General features: G+C 40.0%; 1 protein-coding gene across 1 annotated transcript in view; it reads right to left on the bottom strand.

Annotated features, from left to right (window-relative positions):
* Positions 1 to 397: 397 nt before the first annotated feature.
* Positions 398 to 19,089, bottom strand: part of LOC139457696 (ephrin type-B receptor 1-A-like) — a 42,626-nt gene continuing 23,934 nt past the window's right edge. The window contains exons 2-4 of the mRNA XM_071239051.1: positions 13,406 to 13,476; positions 4,415 to 5,048; positions 398 to 3,722 (exon numbers count right to left, since the gene is read on the bottom strand). Of these exons, the coding sequence (XP_071095152.1) occupies positions 3,637 to 3,722; positions 4,415 to 5,048; positions 13,406 to 13,476 (791 nt within the window). The 3' untranslated portion in view covers positions 398 to 3,636. The remainder of the gene's footprint in view (positions 3,723 to 4,414; positions 5,049 to 13,405; positions 13,477 to 19,089) is intronic.

The raw sequence follows: 19,089 nt of genomic DNA on the forward strand, positions 1-19,089 counted from the left end.
ACTAAATATTTGAAGCAATTACAATGAACGAATAATCAATGTGTGGTAACCTAAATAAAGCGACAAAACCCTTTCCATATCCAATAGAAATCTCTGCATAAAGCAGAGTCGATTGTACAATTCCGACTATATCATGAGCATGTGTTTATGAATCAGTATCAAATAGTAGTGATACCAGGTGTTCAAGAAAAGGTGAGCGTTTCATGCCCCACCGGTGGCACCCGTCACAAACACATGCAAAGGCAAGTCAATTGTTCACCTGAAAAAAACCCATCGGGAACATATGGTTCAAGTCAAAAAAGAAAATTGCATCGGACATAATTTTTTTGTCACTGATGCGTCAAATTTGGAAATGTCCTTCACATTTCTACCATGAGACTTTTTGAAAGCTTTACTTAGGCCTTGAATGTTGTAACCTTGATCAAGCAAAGTCTGAACTAGAGTCGTATGACGCTCTTTGAAATCTTGGAAGAAAAATCATGCTCGATTACATCTCAGAAGTTGCGAAATGTAAACACTGGAGCTGCTGAAAATATTGCTCGACGTGAAAGGAAAGTTGACGATTGGAAAGTTGAAGTCATCCCTCTTGTCCTATATTCTTGTGGAGAGTGTTTTGTCACCCTGAATTTGTATGCCTAGATCTAACTATGAAACAGATGAGGCGGTCTCACTGGTCTCCTTTATTTCTAGTTCAGGTGGGTAAATCAGCGGAAGGGAATTGGCGTTTTGATTGTTATTGAACGATATATCGCATCATCGATATACCTGGAGCTTAAATTAGAATTCTTGGCCAAATTGCCTTGTTTTGCCTTTGCCAATCTGAACAGAAATTCCGATTCATATGTATGAAGAAACAGGTAATATATACCACATATATGTCATTAAAAAAAATATCCAAACCTGTTTTGTATTTGGTGATCATTCTGTTTATAATAATTCACAGAACTACTTATTTATAAACTGCCGGGCAATAGTGAATATACATCCGTGTTTGATGGTGGCAAAAAATGAAACAAACAATAGTGAGTGAGTGAGGTTTTAAGCCGCTTTTAGCAATATTCCATCAATATCACGGCGGGGGACACCACAAATTGGCTTCACACATTGTACCCATGTTGGAAATCGAATCCGGGTCTTCGGCGTGACCAGCGAACGCTTTAACCACTAGGGTACCCGACCGCCCCGAAACAAACAATAAATGCTTACACGATGGTAATGTGTTTGATACGGGTATCATAGGTGTGTTTTGGACACAATGCTAGCAGTGTTTCGGCGACAGTTTTTTGTAGCCTAGCAACGTTTTGAAATCAATTTTTCAGGTGTATGTTCTCTTTGCCCCTCAGTTTACGTCATCACAATGCAAGGTCGTTTTACATACATAGTACATGGTAGTTAATTACTGTCAAGAAGAACTAGATAAAACATCCTGTATCACATGAAGTCATACCTGTATCTGATCCGGCTAAGCCAAACATTGATAACTCGAAGTCTTAAATACCATCCAACGTGTTACAAGTCACCTGTTCGATTCTTGGAGGCAAAAGCGTAACGTATGCCATACTCTCGTAAAGATATAGTACATGGTAGTTAATTATTGTCAAGAAGAACTAGATAAAACATCCTGTATCACATGAAGTCATACCTGTATCTGATCCGGCTAAGCCAAACATTGATAATTCGAAGTCGTAAATACCATCCATCGTGTTACAAGTCACCTGTTCGATTCTTGGAGGCAAAAGCGTTACGTATGCCACACTCTCGTAAAGATATAGTACATGGAAGTTAATTATTGTCAATAAGAACTAGATAAAACATCCTGTATCACATTAAGTCATACCTGTATCTGATCCGGCTAAGCCAAACATTGATAACTCGAAGTCTTAAATACCATCCAACGTGTAACAAGTCACCATTCGAATCTTGGAGGCAAAAGCGTAACGTATGCCACATTCTCGTAAAGATATAACCCGTCAATGGAGTTCGTATTATCAAAGTTTGGGTATATGGAATATGTATTCCATTACAGGCAACACTCTCAGTTATAACTACAAAACTCGTCTCATTGTTCAACATGATCTGTTGAAATGAGCCCTCAAGTCAGAGAAAAAAACCTGCTCCTCTGCAATGAAAAGTTTGAATAATACTTTAGAGTTATAAAATATCTTATATTAAACAACAAACCTTCATATATTAACAATAACATTGCCAACAACAAATTTGCCATTTCTTCGCAAATCATTTTCTCTATCTGATTTAATAACGCGTTATACACCAGCAGTATTAATCACGAAGATGCAGATATAACGGCAATTTCATTTGATATAATAGTGATACTACAACATTCATCAATCTCAATTTTATTTGATATAATATTGATAATAAAACTTTAATAAATCTTTAACATGCTTCGATTATAATGACATGTATTTTGGAAGAAAAAAGATAACAATTAACACAAAAGTTTTCAAAACCAATAGGTATGGTGGTCTGTAAGACTTTTTACAGCTTGTGTCAAGGTTATCAAACGTCAACTTTTATACTTGACAACAAAACAACAGAAGAAAACTCAACTTTTGTATGACATTCATACAAAATGCCTAACCAGCAGTGTGAATCACAACAACGGGTATGACGAGATATGATCTAGCAAATTCTACGCCTTAACGTACACAAACATCATATTGTATCAATGACAATAATGCAGTTATCGCAATATTTTCAAACTATTATTTTAGGTTACATGGACCCTTAGATTCCATAATCTCCGACGGTTATAAGTCATTGAAACCCCGTTAGATGTGGAGATACCGTTTCCAGGGAGGTCATCTGGATCAAAGAACCGGACTTCTACGTAGAAGTGTTCTTTACTTTCTATATAAACGTTCACAACAATAATCATCCGGATTTCAGAGATACAAGATTAACGTGTCCGGATTTTAGGGTCTTACGATTAACATGTCCGGATTTCAGGGTTACAAGGTTGAAATGTCCCGATTTCAGGGTTATAAGATTAACGTGTCCGGATTTAAAGGTCTTACGATTAACGTGTCCGGATTTCAGGGTTACAAGGTTAACGTGTCCGGATTTCAAGGTTTCATGATTAACGTGTGCGGATTTCGGGGTTTCACGATTAACGTGTCCGGATTTCAGGGTTACAAGTTACACGTATCCGGGTTAACGAGGTTTCACTGAATAACCAAAGCATAAATAACAATGAGCTTGTTCTCAATATCATATTATCATAGCCGTTTGGTGCAGGATTAATGTTTACGGAATACACCATGAAAAGGCCGATTCATCTGTAAAACATGACGACATAATGTCCTTATGTCATCGTCATTATTATAAATATCCATTTGATCACAGATACTTTAACCACAGTATATGCAAAACCTTTAAAAACATGTCATTTCCAGAAACTAAGATAGTGCTTGATGTATTGCCCGCGAAGGCTACCACTTTGGATACACTCAAGGCTTCTATGAACAAATACAGAATCAACTGAAACGAATAGCAACTGTACTAAATGAGGTTTTTTCCGTTGAAAAGTTCAGACAAACGTAACAAAGTAAACAGAGGTCTTAAAAGAGCTTCCAAATGAAGTCCTGAGTCGTCGAATAAGAAGATTGCATCGGTTCAAATCCACGTCACTGACAGGACCAGCCCGGATAGCATGGCAAAAGTGGGGAGACTGGTGGTTCCACAGGCGGAGATAATTATTTCTGAAATTAGACAGACATGTGAGTTTACCCTCATTTTACACACTAAGACGTAAAAGACACAACTGAGGCGTGATTCCTAAGTAGTTAAGTTTGTTTCACATTATTTCTGGTATATTTCTGTTAGAAAGTATATATTTTTACACTATATAAGCATTCTGCAGACATTCAATTCAATATATGAGGTTCATTAGTTTACGTTTCGTGTTGACTCCAGCACACCCTGCTTGCTGAATCGAAAAAAAGACCCCGTTCGTAAAGCGATCGCAGCTTGACCTATGGTGCAGAGAGTACTGTTGAATTTGTAATTACGCTGGAGACACTCTGCCATTAAGGAAGTGGTCAAATGTAAGAATTGTGATATTTGAAATAATACCTTTTCTCGTCAAGTACAAAGAGTTTCATCTAGAAAAGTTCTACAATTTGTACTTTATTAAGAAAGTGTGATCCCAACTTTTCTGATATTTTACCACTTTCCGAACGGCATTGTGTATTCATAGCCTATAGACATGGGAGCCATGTCAATTTACATTTATCAGAGGGGTACACAAATGATGTGATCTAGACTACCAGTGGTCGGACTTCCATTTTTGGGGGGAAACCTCGGTTCACTGATTTTGTGTGCTGGCAATTAGGTGACTCATAGAAACGACACCCTCAGTTCCTGGAACCATACAAAATACGTCGAGTCTTACCAGAACATGTCTCTCCTTCTGCTTCATAGCCTTCTGCGCATGCGCATTTTCCTGTAATGTCACCCCAGGTCCCGTCTGGTTTGCATACAGATGTTAACTCGGGCGTTGTTACTTCAGCGTTGTCAATACACTCTCCTTTGACCACTCTGTCAGACGTCATCGTCGACGTCTCCGTAAACGTCATTAAAGACGTTGAGACCGCTTCACAGAATATCACAGAAACTTTCAGGGATATGATTTTCGAACACGATCCTTCATCCTTGAATCCAAATGAGATCTTGTTGCCAGTGCTGCTCAAGGGGATCGCCATTGAGAGTTCGTTTACTTCGACGATGCTGGACAATTCAGAGACAGGAGCTGACGTGTTGATGTACTGAAGGTGGTCCCACTTGCTGTAGATTGGAATAGGCACGGCGGTGGTGGTTTGGTAGCTGTACATGTCAATATGACATACAGGTAGGTCTTCACCAAGACACTCCCGGATGCTGTATTTCAGCTTTAGATACACCGTATCGCTGCCATTGGTGAGTATAGGCGGGGTGACCACCCAGTCCTTAAAATCGGTACCCCGTTTGGCGCACACGGAATAGACATTATGGAGACGTCCGTTTGTTTTCTGGGTCATCTCACTCCACTGGAATAAACAGATGAAACATACAGGAAATGGGTAATTGGGTTGGCTGTGGCGCCACTTTGAAGTGCATAGTGTAAAATTCACTGTTATTGCATGACAGGAGTAAAATAGTGAATTGAGTAAAATGCTACTTTGAAGGCCACAGTGTACTATTCCCTGTTATTGAATGGCATGACTAATATGGAGAGGTGGGTTTGACACCACTTTGAAGGCCAGAGTTTACTATTCAGTGTTATAGAATGATATGACTAAAATAGAGAGGTGGGTATAACGCCACTTTGAAGGCCACAGTGTACTATTTACTGTTATTGAATGACATGACTAAAATAGAGAGGTGGGTATGACACCACTTTGAAGGCCAGAGTTAACTATTCAGTGTTATAGAATGATATGACTAAAATAGAGAGGTGGGTATAACGCCACTTTGAAGGCCATAGTGTACTATTTACTGTTATTGAATGACATGACTAAAATAGAGAGGTGGGTATGACACCACTTTGAAGGCCAGAGTTTACTATTCAGTGTTATAGAATGATATGACTAAAATAGAGAGGTGGGTATAACGCCACTTTGAAGGCCACAGTGTACTATTTACTGTTATTGAATGACATGACTAATATGGAGAGGTGGGTTTGACACCACTTTGAAGGCCAGAGTTTACTATTCAGTGTTATAGAATGATATGACTAAAATAGAGAGGTGGGTATAACGCCACTTTGAAGGCCACAGTGTACTATTTACTGTTATTGAATGGCATGACTAATATGGAGAGGTGGGTTTGACACCACTTTGAAGGCCAGAGTTTACTATTCAGTGTTATAGAATGATATGACTAAAATAGAGAGGTGGGTATAACGCCACTTTGAAGGCCACAGTGTACTATTTACTGTTATTGAATGACATGACTAAAATAGAGAGGTGGGTATGACACCACTTTGAAGGCCAGAGTTTACTATTCAGTGTTATAGAATGATATGACTAAAATAGAGAGGTGGGTATAACGCCACTTTGAAGGCCACAGTGTACTATTTACTGTTATTGAATGACATGACTAAAATAGAGAGGTGGGTATAACGCCACTTTGAAGGCCACAGTGTACTATTTACTGTTATTGAATGATATGACTAAAATAGAGAGGTGGGTATAACGCCACTTTGAAGGCCACAGTGTACTATTTACTGTTATTGAATGACATGACTAAAATAGAGAGGTGGGTATGACACCACTTTGAAGGTCAGAGTTTACTATTCAGTGTTATAGAATGATATGACTAAAATAGAGAGGTGGGTATGACACAACTTTAAAGGCCAGAGTTTACTATTCAGTGTTATAGAATGGTATGACTAAAATAGAGAGGTGGGCATAACGCCACTTTGAAGGCCACGGTGTGCTATTTACTGTTATTGAATGACATGGGTGAAATAGTTAATTGGGTATAACCTCACTTTTGAGGGTAAGATATTTTGTCAAGAAGTAGGCATCCCCATGGACACCATTTGAAATCCTCTTGCGGATCTGTTTCTTAACGCATATGAATCGGATTTCCTGTTCTGACTGGCAAAGGCAAATCAAGGTAATTTAAGTTTAACTTAAGCTTCAGGTATATCAATGATCTGATATCGTTCAATAACAATCAAATAACCAATTCCCTCCCACTGATTTTCCAACCTGAACTAGAAATAAAAGAGACCAGTGAGACCGCCTCATATGTTTCATAGTTAGATCAATGCATAAATATTCAGGGTGACAAAACACTCTCCACAAGACTGTATGACAAGGGGCATGACTTCAACCTTCCAATAGTCAACTTTCCCTTCATGTCGAGCATTGTTTTCATCAGCTCCAACCTTTGTTGTTTTCATTTCGCAACTTCTGAGATACGATCGAGCATGCTCTTTCTACCGAATTGCAAAGAGCGTCATACGACTCTTTCTCAGACGTTGCTTGATCAAGTTTACAACATTCTAGGCCTCAGTAAAGCTTTCACAAAGTTTTATGGTAGACATGTGGAGGACGTTTCCAAATTTGATGCATCAGTGACAAAACAATGATGTCCCATGCAACTCCCTATTGATACTTGTACCAAATGTTCCGTGTTTTTTAGGTGAACAACTGGCTTGCCTTTGCATGTGTTTGTGATGGGTGCCACCGACGAGACGACGAGACAGGATACGCTCATCTTTTCGCGAACACCTGTTATCATTACCATTCAATATTGATTCATGCACATGCTAACGATATAGTCGGAATCGTACAATCGACTCTGCTTTATGCAGATATTTCTATTGGATATGGAAAGGGTTTTGTCGCTTCATTTAAAGGCCACAGTGTACTATTCACTGTTATTGAATGACATGAGTGGAAGAAGAAGAAGTCTTTTATTTGTACTAAGGCCACTGGCCCATATACAATACATACATTTAAAATAGTGTGGTACATGAAGAAAGGTTTATGTCAGGTACAAATTTACAGATTTACAGGCTTTTCATAAACTTATCGTTATATACAAGCATATTGTAAGATTTTCTTGGCAACCTATCTTCGTCCATTTCAATCACTTTTAGACAAGACTTTACAGAACGACACATATCATTTACATATAGTGGGTATCGACCGCACTCCCCATACACAATAGCATTTGGTGTTTGCAAACCAACGTTAAGAAACTTCTTACAAGCCATGATATGCACTTGTTTCATTTTTTTCAAATCTGTCTACACCCCATATGTCCGCACCATATAAAAGAACAGGTTGAAACTGAGTATCGAATATTTTAAAGAAAACTGAAGTGTCAACAAAACAAAACTTCCGTAGATTGCGAAATAGTTCCATTTAAGCTCGTTTACCCCTTGATGCCAGATCTGAAACACACTGATTCATTTTTTATGTATATGAGAATACAAACCCAAGATATCTATAGCAGTTGGCGGTTGAAACACGTTGGCCTTTATAGAACCATTTCTCATTAACAGATAACCGCCCGCCTCGTCTAAATACACCAACACTCGTTTTATCTAAATTTACCGTTATTCCGTGTGAATCTACAAACTTTTCAAGAATATTAAGCTGGTTCTATAAACCAGTGACTGTGTCAGAGACAAGAATATCATCATCGCCAAACAACAATGATAATAAAATTTCAAACAAGTCTGGAAACATTTGTACGCTGTGTTTCCCATGTGATGAAACATCATTTGACAGTTCATTGATGAAAAAGGAAAACAATAGAGGGCTAAATATATAGCCTTGTTTAACTCCGAGGACAATCAAAATAATATGTATAAATATTGTCATTACATCTCACACGCGCTTTCACGGAGGCATAGATTCCCTTAAGTGCTCTCATCATCTTTCCACACAAGCCTACATCGTGCAGACACTCCCATAGCTTAAGATGATTTACTGAATCAAAGGCTTTTTTAAAACCCACAAAAGCAACGGATACTCCTTTTTCTTTTCGATAAACATTGTTTAACAATTGCCTTCAACGTGAATATGTGATCAGCAGGAGAATATCCCTGTCTAAATCCTGCCTGTGTTTCGGGTAGTTTACTTCTTATATTAGCCCAGTGTGTAAGTCTAGAGTTTAAGACACTTGTGTAAACCTCACTAATTGTACACAATAGAGATATCCCCCTAAAGTTATCGGGATTATTTTTGTTACCTTTCTTATGTAGTGGAAGGATGATAGCTTTCGTCCATTTCTCGGGAAATAATCAAGAATCAAATAACTTACTGAACAAATTTCGTAGGAAAGGAGTAATTACATTTTCACAACATTTTAACATTTCAATGACCACGTCATCAACAATCAAAATCGCGCACCGAAATCGAAATCCGGTTTGTAAACTGTCGTGCAGATTTCGGTCGATTGCAGGATTTGCAAAGCATGTGCACCGCCAACTCGTTGTCAGCAGATATTTTCCAAATCTTATCATGTTTTTAATCAAGGTGTTCACGTGATTTGATGCATTTCGCGATGTAAGACCCGTTTTATCCCAATATAGATCTTGATTATCGATCAGATCATCCTGACTGGGCGCCAATATTTTGTGTGAAGCAAACGCAAGTGATACAAGAGGTGGGATCTGATTGGTCCATAGGAGTGGCTTAGAAGGGACATAACTGATAATAGCCACTGGTGGCGCTACGATCGAGCCCAGTAATTCCAGCCAAGTTCGGCAAGGGTGGAAACTGGACTTTTAAAGTCAGCTAACTCTCTTGCCTCGGGAAGATGTCTTGCAGTAGGCATCCAGGCCTTTGTTCCTCAGATCAGCTAGAGTCTGTCTCTGGTGCTTGGTTAGGTCGTTAGCAACGCCTATAGCAACACTCCTCAAGGTATGTCTGTGCTTCAGTACTATAATCTTCTCCTCCGTCAGAGAAAACTTAGCGATGAGAGGGCGGGGTTTATTAGGTTGCGACTGTTTGACCCCCATCCGATGCGCCCGTATAATATCGGGGCGTTGCCAATACTTTGTCTTCACATGCTCATTGAGCAAAGTAATTACTTTATCCTTGCACATTTCGAAGGGCTCGCCAGCTTCTTCAGACACACCATAAAATACTACGTTATCCCGACGACTGAAGGCCTCTTACCTGTCGATATCAGAGTCTTGACTAGATACCTTGTCTTCAAGTTGTTCAACTTTCTGATAGAATGCATCTACAAATTTATAACAATATTATCCAGATAAATACATATATCGCCCTAATCGGTATGAAACAGCAATGTTGGGGACAAACGATTGAAAAAGAACTATTTATTCGCTGACTTTCTGTGGAAAATTTAGATCTAAAAGTGTATTATATGAGCCAATAATATCAAATTTACTTTTGGTACAGATACCTTTTGCAAAATGGAAAGTGTTTTGTTGCTTTTATTTACAAGGCTCTGCAGCTCACATGGATTTTTTATGCAATTTATCAACAAGGCCAGAAAAATATTGCAAGGTTTGACAAGAAAGTTGTCACCCGTTATTTTTCTGAATATTATATTAGATCAGAGAAGTTTTACAAGGGTAAACAAGAATTTGGAAGAAACGGAAGTTTCAAAACGACATAAATATTCATGATATGTAAATTTAATATGGTGATAAGATAGTGATTTGAATTATAATAGTTACATTTTGTATTTACACGTTGAAATGAATAATTGCCTGAGCAGAGGGATCAACATGGTCTTTGGAAGCGACAAAACCATTTCAAAAAAAAGAAATTGTTGCTAATAATCAGAAGCACGTGTGAACGAATCACCATAGTAATGATACCAGGTGTTCGCGAAAGGATGATTATATCCTGCCCCAAACCTGCCTACCTGTCACGAACACATGTACCTGCAACAGTTTGTTGTTTACCTGGTACACAGTTGCAATTATCACGCTTAACATACAGTCGTGTGGAGACTGTTTTGTCACTCTGACTTTTTTAAAAGATCTTGAAACAGGTGGTTTCGCTCTCTTATGTCAAGCTTTCTTGGTAGGTAAATCAGAGGAAGGCACTTCGCTATTTGACCATCATCAAATGACATAAGATGATTCATAATAACCGAACCTTAAATCAAACTACTTGGCTTAGATTAAGTCCATTGTTTAGGCAATTGCCCATGGGGAAGCCTACTTCTTGCCTTGATGTATGATCTACAAATTTCACATATATGTTATCTATTAGGATGTTCAGCATTAAACAAATTATTTTCTTCGTAAAATTGAGGTGAAACTTGGTCTCGCATTGTGACAAATTGTCCAACATTCTTCGATAATAGAGATGTAATTATGTCCATGGTCACTACGTGTGGTTACAAATGCCTTATGGGTCAATGAATACTCAAATGATGATCCGGGGTAGAGTAGGTCTTCAGTAACCCATGCTTGCCGTATAAGGCGCCTGCTTGTTGTAAGGGGCGACTTACGGGATTGGAATACATGGTTGCTGATCATTGACGTTTGCGAACTAGTTTCCTTATTGCAAATTTTTATTTCCATGAGGTACTATCTTCACACAATCTGCGTGAAGACAATCAACGCATAGTCATACGCAATTGCAAGTATATCACGCCCATCAGTGTATCACAAATCACACTAACTGTTCCAACTAATGGAATTAGCACGCCCCCACAATCACACCAATAGCAGATCGCTGACAGTTTGCATTTCAAAGTAACACATGACAGCAGTGACTATGGTTACAACTGCAGTAAAGGTCAGGCCTAAACCAGGTCAAATGAAGGGGACAAAATCAGACATTCCTGACAGCATAACCGAGAAAAAGAGAAGCAGCGGCGAAAACAATGCTATAATAATCAACTAAGCTTTTCGAATAGATTGTTGAATGTTGTCTTTGTGTTGTGTCGTATGTGGGTTTACGGGATCGGGTGGTCAGGCTCGCTGACTTGGTTGACGCATGTCATCGTATCCCAATTGCGTCGAGCGATGTCAATCAGTGGATTGCCTGGTCCTGACTCGATTATGGACAGACTGCAGTCATATAGCTGGAATATTGCTGAGTGCGGCGTTAAACAACAAACAAACAAGGAATACATATTGGTGATGACACCGAGTATTTGCGAAAAGGTAAGGATGTACTGCCCTTCTTGGAGCACAATGAATTTATTCTAAATTGGTTTCTCCCTTTTCTGCGTGTGCTGTCTGGCATAGATAACATTGTCCACTCACTAAACCCAATCTGAAAGACGATCAACAGGTTCATGTTCTCTGTTGAGCCGTCTTTGACATATGCTTCGACGGCATCACAATGACTTTAAAGTTGCGGTCCCAGTTGGGAGCAGGCTGTTCACGTTATTTTTGGCCAACTTTGAATAACTGACGAAAGTTGTTATTGTCCATGCGTCCCTTATCTGTATACGACCAACAGGTTAGAAGCAGTATGATGAGTCTTGGAAACCACAAGTAGTGGAATTTACATCACGAGCTGCAACACGTTCATATTCTTGAACTACATGGCTGATTCGGTGTTTGTATCGAAAAATTAAACTGTTGGTGATTGTAACTGTAATATTGTAGGACATTTGGGAAATTGATTCTTGTCCGAGATTTTTATTGTCTCAGATATAAAAGAATCCCCTGCGGTGTGTGTGTGTGTGTGTCGTGGTGGGGTTGCAGTCTAAGTCGCCGCGATTCTCTGTGCACGCCTGTGATTGTGGGTTCGAGTCCCGGTTCGCCCCGATTATCATTCTAGGTTTGTCAGCACCACGCCCGTACTCGTGGGTTTCACCGAAGTGGTAAACGTCTGAAACCTGCATCACTTCAGGGTTTCCACCCACATTAAGCTGACACGCCTTGATATAACCGGAATAGTGTTTAAAGCAGTTAAACCCAACTCACTCACTCAATTCCCGTGTTTGCAAATTTTAAATTTAGGAAGATGCGGTCTTTGTCTGATTTTAGAGGAGGCATTCGTACTTCATATCACCATTTCAAAAAACAAATGGCTGAGTAACAGGACCCTGCACGGGAACATCAGATTTAGTTTACAGAGGAAACATCGAAAATACAGTCAAATGACCTGTATGAAGATCAATCATGACTACAGTTTACACAGAACAAGTAAAACATGCCATGCCTTATTCCACAAACCATACACTTACTGCATATCAAATCTCCTAATGCTACCTTCAGAAGTGCTTGAGATAATGACCAAAATGACATTTTCAATATGGCTGTCGTGGCGGCCATACTATATATCTGATGAGACGTCTGTGAGATAACAAAGCTGGGATGATACTTGTGCCCTTTCAGTTGTTTGGTTGAATGGTTTCGGGGAAAATAATGCAAAAGGTTTACCAAGGACAGATTAACATAAACACGTCCCATTTTAATTCTGAAAAACCCAATAGTCCAGAAACTCTACGGTCTTTGCCCAGTCTCGGTCAAAGGTATTTACAAAAATAATATGCTGTTTTCATGGGAACATACCAAGGAAGACAAAACAATTAAAAAATTGTTCAAAAACTCAATATTTACACTATGTCTCCCATGGGCCTGCCAATGGCCGAAGTGAGGCCCATGGGCGAAGACTGGCCCATGGGTAAGCCCATGGGCAGGCCCATGGTCGAGAATATGTTCCTGTACTTAAAACTCATGTTTTTGTTTCGCAAATACATTAAATGTATTTACTCAAGTATCATGACACAAACTTTAACTCATTTTAACTTAATTCAACGATTTTATAGCGATATTGAAATATTTCGCCCATGGGCGAGAAAAAGGTTTGGCCCGTGGGCGAGAATATTTTCCTTTACTCAAAACTCATGTTTTTGTTTCGCAAATACATATATGATAAGAAACAGCCGGTCGAGCTAAAATGTCCAATATTTGTAATGATATAATGTGTCAGCTTACCCTACTCCTGCCGCTGGTAGTGTACGTGGCCCAGCCTAATTTGCCCAGCGTCTGCATGTCGAATATCACATCTGTAAAATAAAATGTAATGTTTCAAACAAATGTTGCTTTCCCACACAGGTTACTTTGGCACAATCTGTTCAAAATCCCGAGTGCCCACTCACATTAACCACTTGCTAAGTGACACGTTAAGAAAATCATTTTAAAATCGCATACGTGCATGCTATCGCGATGAAATAGATATGTGTTAGACAGTTGTTATCAAATTTTCATGAAAATCACTGCTTAATCATAAAAAGAGGCTTACATTATCGTGATTTTTCCAGCATCATCGCTTTTTCTACACATAATTAGATATAGCCCAAATTAATAGGTTTTACACTAGTGCGGAAATTAAATCATTAATTTCATTTGCCATTAGTTTCACTAGTTCAATGCATATGAATCGGAATTTCAGCTTGGACTGGTGAAAAAGTTTATATTGATGATCTGATACCGTTCAATAACTACCACATAGCCGCATCCATTACATTGATACGCTCACCTTTTCTCGATAAGCTTGTATCATTACTAGTTGATAGTGATTCATAAACACATGTCGAAATCGTACACTCGATTCTGCTTTTCGTAGAGATTTCGTTTATCTATGGAAAGGGATCTGTCGCTCTTTTTATTGATAAGTACATGTAGTATGTCACTGCCCGAAATACGTTAAAATAAGGGGATGAAACAGGGACTTGTCGGATATACCGCCTCCGTGGTCTAGAGCTAGAACCTCCGCTCGGAGAACGGAAGGTCCGAGGTTCGATCCCCTGCCGCGTCATACCAAAAGACGTTGAAAGATGGTACTTGTTGTTACCCTGTCTGGCGCTCGGCATTAAGGGACTAAAACAAGGACTGGTCGGCTCTGAGTCAGTATACTGTGTCTGAGTGGGGTATACATGTTAAACTGCGGCATGGTATCTCAGTGAGCTAGCACTATAAATCGGCATCAGTCCGGATTAGTACAAGCAGCCACACACACGTACATGCATGTCGCCAGTGAAAAATCTTAGACGCGACGTAAAACCCAATTTCACCTCACCTCACCTTGTCGGATATGAGTCACCTCACTCCACATCACATAACCTGTCTATATTAGGATATACGACTGTGAGTGATCTGTCTGAGTGGGCGAATGTTGTGTAACGCTTGACAAACCAGTTGTAACTATTATGAACAACAATGCGGCCCTCTCAGATCATGTGCAGCCGTAACCGTGAAAATCCGGGTAAAAACTTATCTCCAGCAACCTGTGATGTCGTTAGAAGAGACTAACGGGATCGGGAGGTCAGACTCGCTGACTTGGTTGATGCAAACAAACATGACCTGCTGAGCCATTTGGTGTCATCGTAGAACAAGCCATGGTGAGTGAGTTGGGTTTAACGCAAATTTAGCTTAATGTGGGAGGAAAGCCCGAAGTGATGCAGGTCTCAGACGTTTACCACTTCCTTGAAACCCACGAGCACGGGTATGGTGCTGACAAACCTAGAAACATAATCAGGGCGAACCGGGAATCGAACCTACAATCATAGGTTTCTGGCGTGCCCAAGGGACGCAACTCTGCACAGCGACTCGCAGCGCCTTAGACGACTGGGCCACCTGTGCCTCCGACAAGCCATGGTAATCAGGGAACGACTACACCATGGAATCTGTACAGGGACAACACAGGTTGTGTATAATCATTTTAACAAAGTGCATGCATATATTTAGTATGCAGTCTTTGTACAAAGTAAAGGATATTTGTTACATAGTGCTTTGTCTTTAGACGAAAAAAACTAATCCGATCATTCGTCCTTAATTAATTCTTCATTTTTGCTGTAGAGGCCTGATTTGAAAACTTTGTCTCCGTTTTTGTTTGTTTGTTTGTTTCTTTTTTTTAAAGCCGCACTAAGCAGTAGTCAAGCTATATGACGGCGTTAAACAACAAACAAACCTTTTGCAATGTTTTCGGCTGATGTACATTTGCCGTAAAAATGAACTCGCGTTTGTTTTGATGTTCAGTTGTTCTTTAGTCCTGTTTGTTTTTTGCATGGATGAGGCACGTGCTCATTTCTTGAATCCAGGAAACAGCTTTGGAAGCCGGAAGACAAATCGTCACTTCCAGATTGGTATCCCGTCCGCACTAGACAAGTAGATAAATCGCAAGTCAGATCGCAGAAGGCGTTTCGTCTCGCTCTGACAGCCTTCTAGAAACTGTTACTACGCGAAGCTTCTCAAATGAGGTAGTCGGTCCCGGAACTCAATCAACGTCTTTAAACATGCTCGTTCCTGCGGACCTCTCTACTGCGGGAGGATAAAGAAAGTCCCAAGCCGAGGGCTGTCATCAGAAATAAGCCTATACTATAGCTATAAACTGACTTTTAATAAAAGCCTGAAGTGATGCAAGTCTTAGATGTTTGACAGTGTGGTGAAACCTACTAACATGGACATGGTGCTAACACATTTGGGATTCAAACCCACGACCATGAAAGGTCATGGTCATATCCCGTTCGTTGGAAATGCGTCAGTGACTGAGTGATTAGAGGTTTAATGTCTTTAAACAGTATATCAGCTATAGCACGGTGTGACAGATGTGGGACGGAAGCCCGAATACGGCTTGTAGACGAGTTACGAGCACGGGTACGGCGTGACCAAAGAGATAAAAATAGAGCTAATCCACGAACTCGAACAGCGACTCCTCCCACAACCTATAGCTAGGGAAGAAACTTGCATTTATTTTTGCGTGGATCGTGATCAGTTCATAATATATTTTAATTAGTTGTTTACGGAATCCGTAACTATATGCATTATACATGAAAATAGGTAAGTTGTATTTAGCATTTGAAAAGGGATGCATTCAAGTTTCCCTAAATGGTTCGAGCGCTAAAGGTAATTACGTGTACAATTACCGTATGATCTTTAACACGGGGTCGTCTATATAAAGCCAAAATGCAGAAAATACCAGGTTTTGATTGGAAATCCGCCGTCAGTGTAATCAAACTGCCTACTTCAACAATGATGGATGAGGCATTATCGAGTGTAATGACGTGTACATGATCCCGGTGCGTATTACGGTAACTTTTACTTCAAATCGACCATCCTCTGTCATTTATCATGGCTACTTATTTGAAATATTAGAGACATCGATAATGCCACGGATAGACATAAACCAGTCCATTTCTTAGGAGTTATATAATATATTAGAAAAGTACTGCTTTCTGAATAATTATACATCCATATTCTGAACGCGTTCTCCTGTATTTATGTCTCCAATAAATTGTTACAGATAACTTCACCATTCCAGGGATGCTGTAATAAGTGGTATTTATTCTTTGGCTGTTTGATTCCGGCACATGCATCGTCTCCCACAAACGTCATAACGTTTCAACTTGCTATTTATGTAATGGCTCTGTCTGTGGCGCAGCGGGTCAGCAGACATGAAAGATTCATACGATACAAAATGTTGCGCTGAAGGGTCAATCGTTGGCGCCATCGATGTGAAAAGAATTAAAGGGGTTTGTACAAAAGACAACACATTACGGAACCGAACACTGTCTGGGATGAAAGGCGCCGGATTCGCTCAATTTCTGACAAGGATTCAGGGTTTAAGATCTAGTGAGGACCTTATTCCAGACTTTGCAGACAATTTTGCCAGTGTCAATAATTTAGATCGGATATATTGATCCTTAACATCTACATTGGCGCGGCTAAATTGGCTAATGCCAAACACTTTTAAATGGCTTCTGTAGCTCAGCGTTATGGGGCGTAGTATGAAGACTATAGATAAAAACAGACGTTATGCATCATCCCTTGGCTGTGGTTAAATTGGTCGTGAACTGTGTCCAATATGCTTTGGTAGTTATATGGGGACAACGGGTGGTCCAGTCGTCAAATCCGCTGTGCAGAGATGCGTCCATTGGATTGGGCACGCCAGAATTAATGATCGTGGGTTCAAATCCAGGTTCGTCCCAATCACGTTTCGAGGTTTGTCAGCACTATACCAGTGCAGGTGGCTTTCATCGAAGCGGTTAACCAAGTCGAACCAACCCCATTTGTTTCTTCTCCAACCACATTTATGCAGCTGTCACAAACACATGCAAGGACAAGTCAATTATTCACCTAAAAAAACATGGGGATGTATGGTACAAGTCAAAATAGGAAACTGCATCGGAAATCATTCTTGTAAGTCAAATTTGGAAATGTCCTCCACGTGTATACCGTAAAACTTTGTGAAAGATTTCCTGAGGCCTAGAGTGCCGTTACTTTGATCAAACAACGTTTGAGGGAGAGTCGTCTAACGCTCTTTGAAATCTTGGTGAAAAGGGCATACTCGTTGTACCCCAAAAGTTGTGACATGTAGACACCAAAGCCTGGATCTGCTGGAATAGTGCTCAGCATGAAGGGAAAGTTGACTTTTGGAAAGTTGGGAAGTCACCCCTCTTGTCACACAGTCTTGTGGAGATTGTTTTGTCAGTGAATCTTTATCGTAGATCTAAAAGTGTACACAGTTGAGATGGTTTCATTGGTCTTATTTATTTTTATGCAGGAAGGTAAATAAGTGAAAGGGTATTTGCAAAAGCAAGTCAATTGTTCACCTGAAAAATAATATACCAGAAAGTATTGAATAAGTCCAAATGGGAATTGCATCCTAATTCAGATTAGACTATAAGGAGTACCATCTTCCCAGGGTAAGAGCGTCCACTAGTCTTCTTATCAAAGTCTTGTTTCTACCCTTGCCACACCAATCCCACTTTCCAGTGCTAAATATGATTAGACCATCGCACATTTCGTTTGAAGAAGGTTTGCGAGGACACGGTAAACACATTTCACTGTTAATGGGGGGCACGGGTGGCCCCGTCTCAGGCGCCGCGATTCGCTATGCAGACTTGCGTCCCTTGGGTACGCCAGAAACCTATGATCGTTTCGCCCAATTCGCCCAATTATGTTTCTAGGTTTGTCAGCACCATACCCGTGCTCGTTGGTTTCACCGAAGTGGTAAACGTCTGAGACCTGCATCACTTCGGGCTTTCCTCCCACATTAAGCTGACACGCCGTGATATAACTGGAATACTGTTAAAAGCGGCTTTAAAACGCAACTCACTCACTCACTGTTAAGGAATAATGGCATCTGACAAAATGTGACAACGTCCCGACAAGAACCTATCTATTCAGACATGGCAGCACCTCTCAATGGTACCCAGCCATCCAAGTGGGAATTTGCCACCTTTGAAAATGTCATTAGCAGTATATATGATAGAAAATAGGTTGTCATCGACTGTAAAATTTGGTACGATGCCAGCTATTTCAGATCGGGGAAATTAAGTTGATGAATTGCTAAGGATAATTATCCCAAAATCCCGGCAAGGAGTGCTTCATTGACATGTTTTCGCTTTCACCTTCACCAGATGAGGCTGCTAATGAGCCTGGTACAAAGTCATATTTGCTGCTTCGATTATTTTCTTGAATAATAAATATCATAAAGTGTAACCCGTGGTATTCAGAACAGGTCCCCAGAAACGACTGATCGTGACTGCGTTTCATCGTACACCAACTGCGTGGGCTTGTACACAGAGTCAGTGTTGCTCGTAATATCAACCAATGATTTGTCGGGCCACACTCAAATTACCAGTTAATTTACAGGACGACGTGATAACACTGGAATA

This window comes from Haliotis cracherodii, unplaced genomic scaffold (assembly GCF_022045235.1).
Source record: "Haliotis cracherodii isolate W230 unplaced genomic scaffold, xgHalCrac1.p SCAF_12, whole genome shotgun sequence".
In the NCBI taxonomy this organism is placed as follows: Eukaryota; Metazoa; Mollusca; class Gastropoda; order Lepetellida; family Haliotidae; genus Haliotis; species Haliotis cracherodii.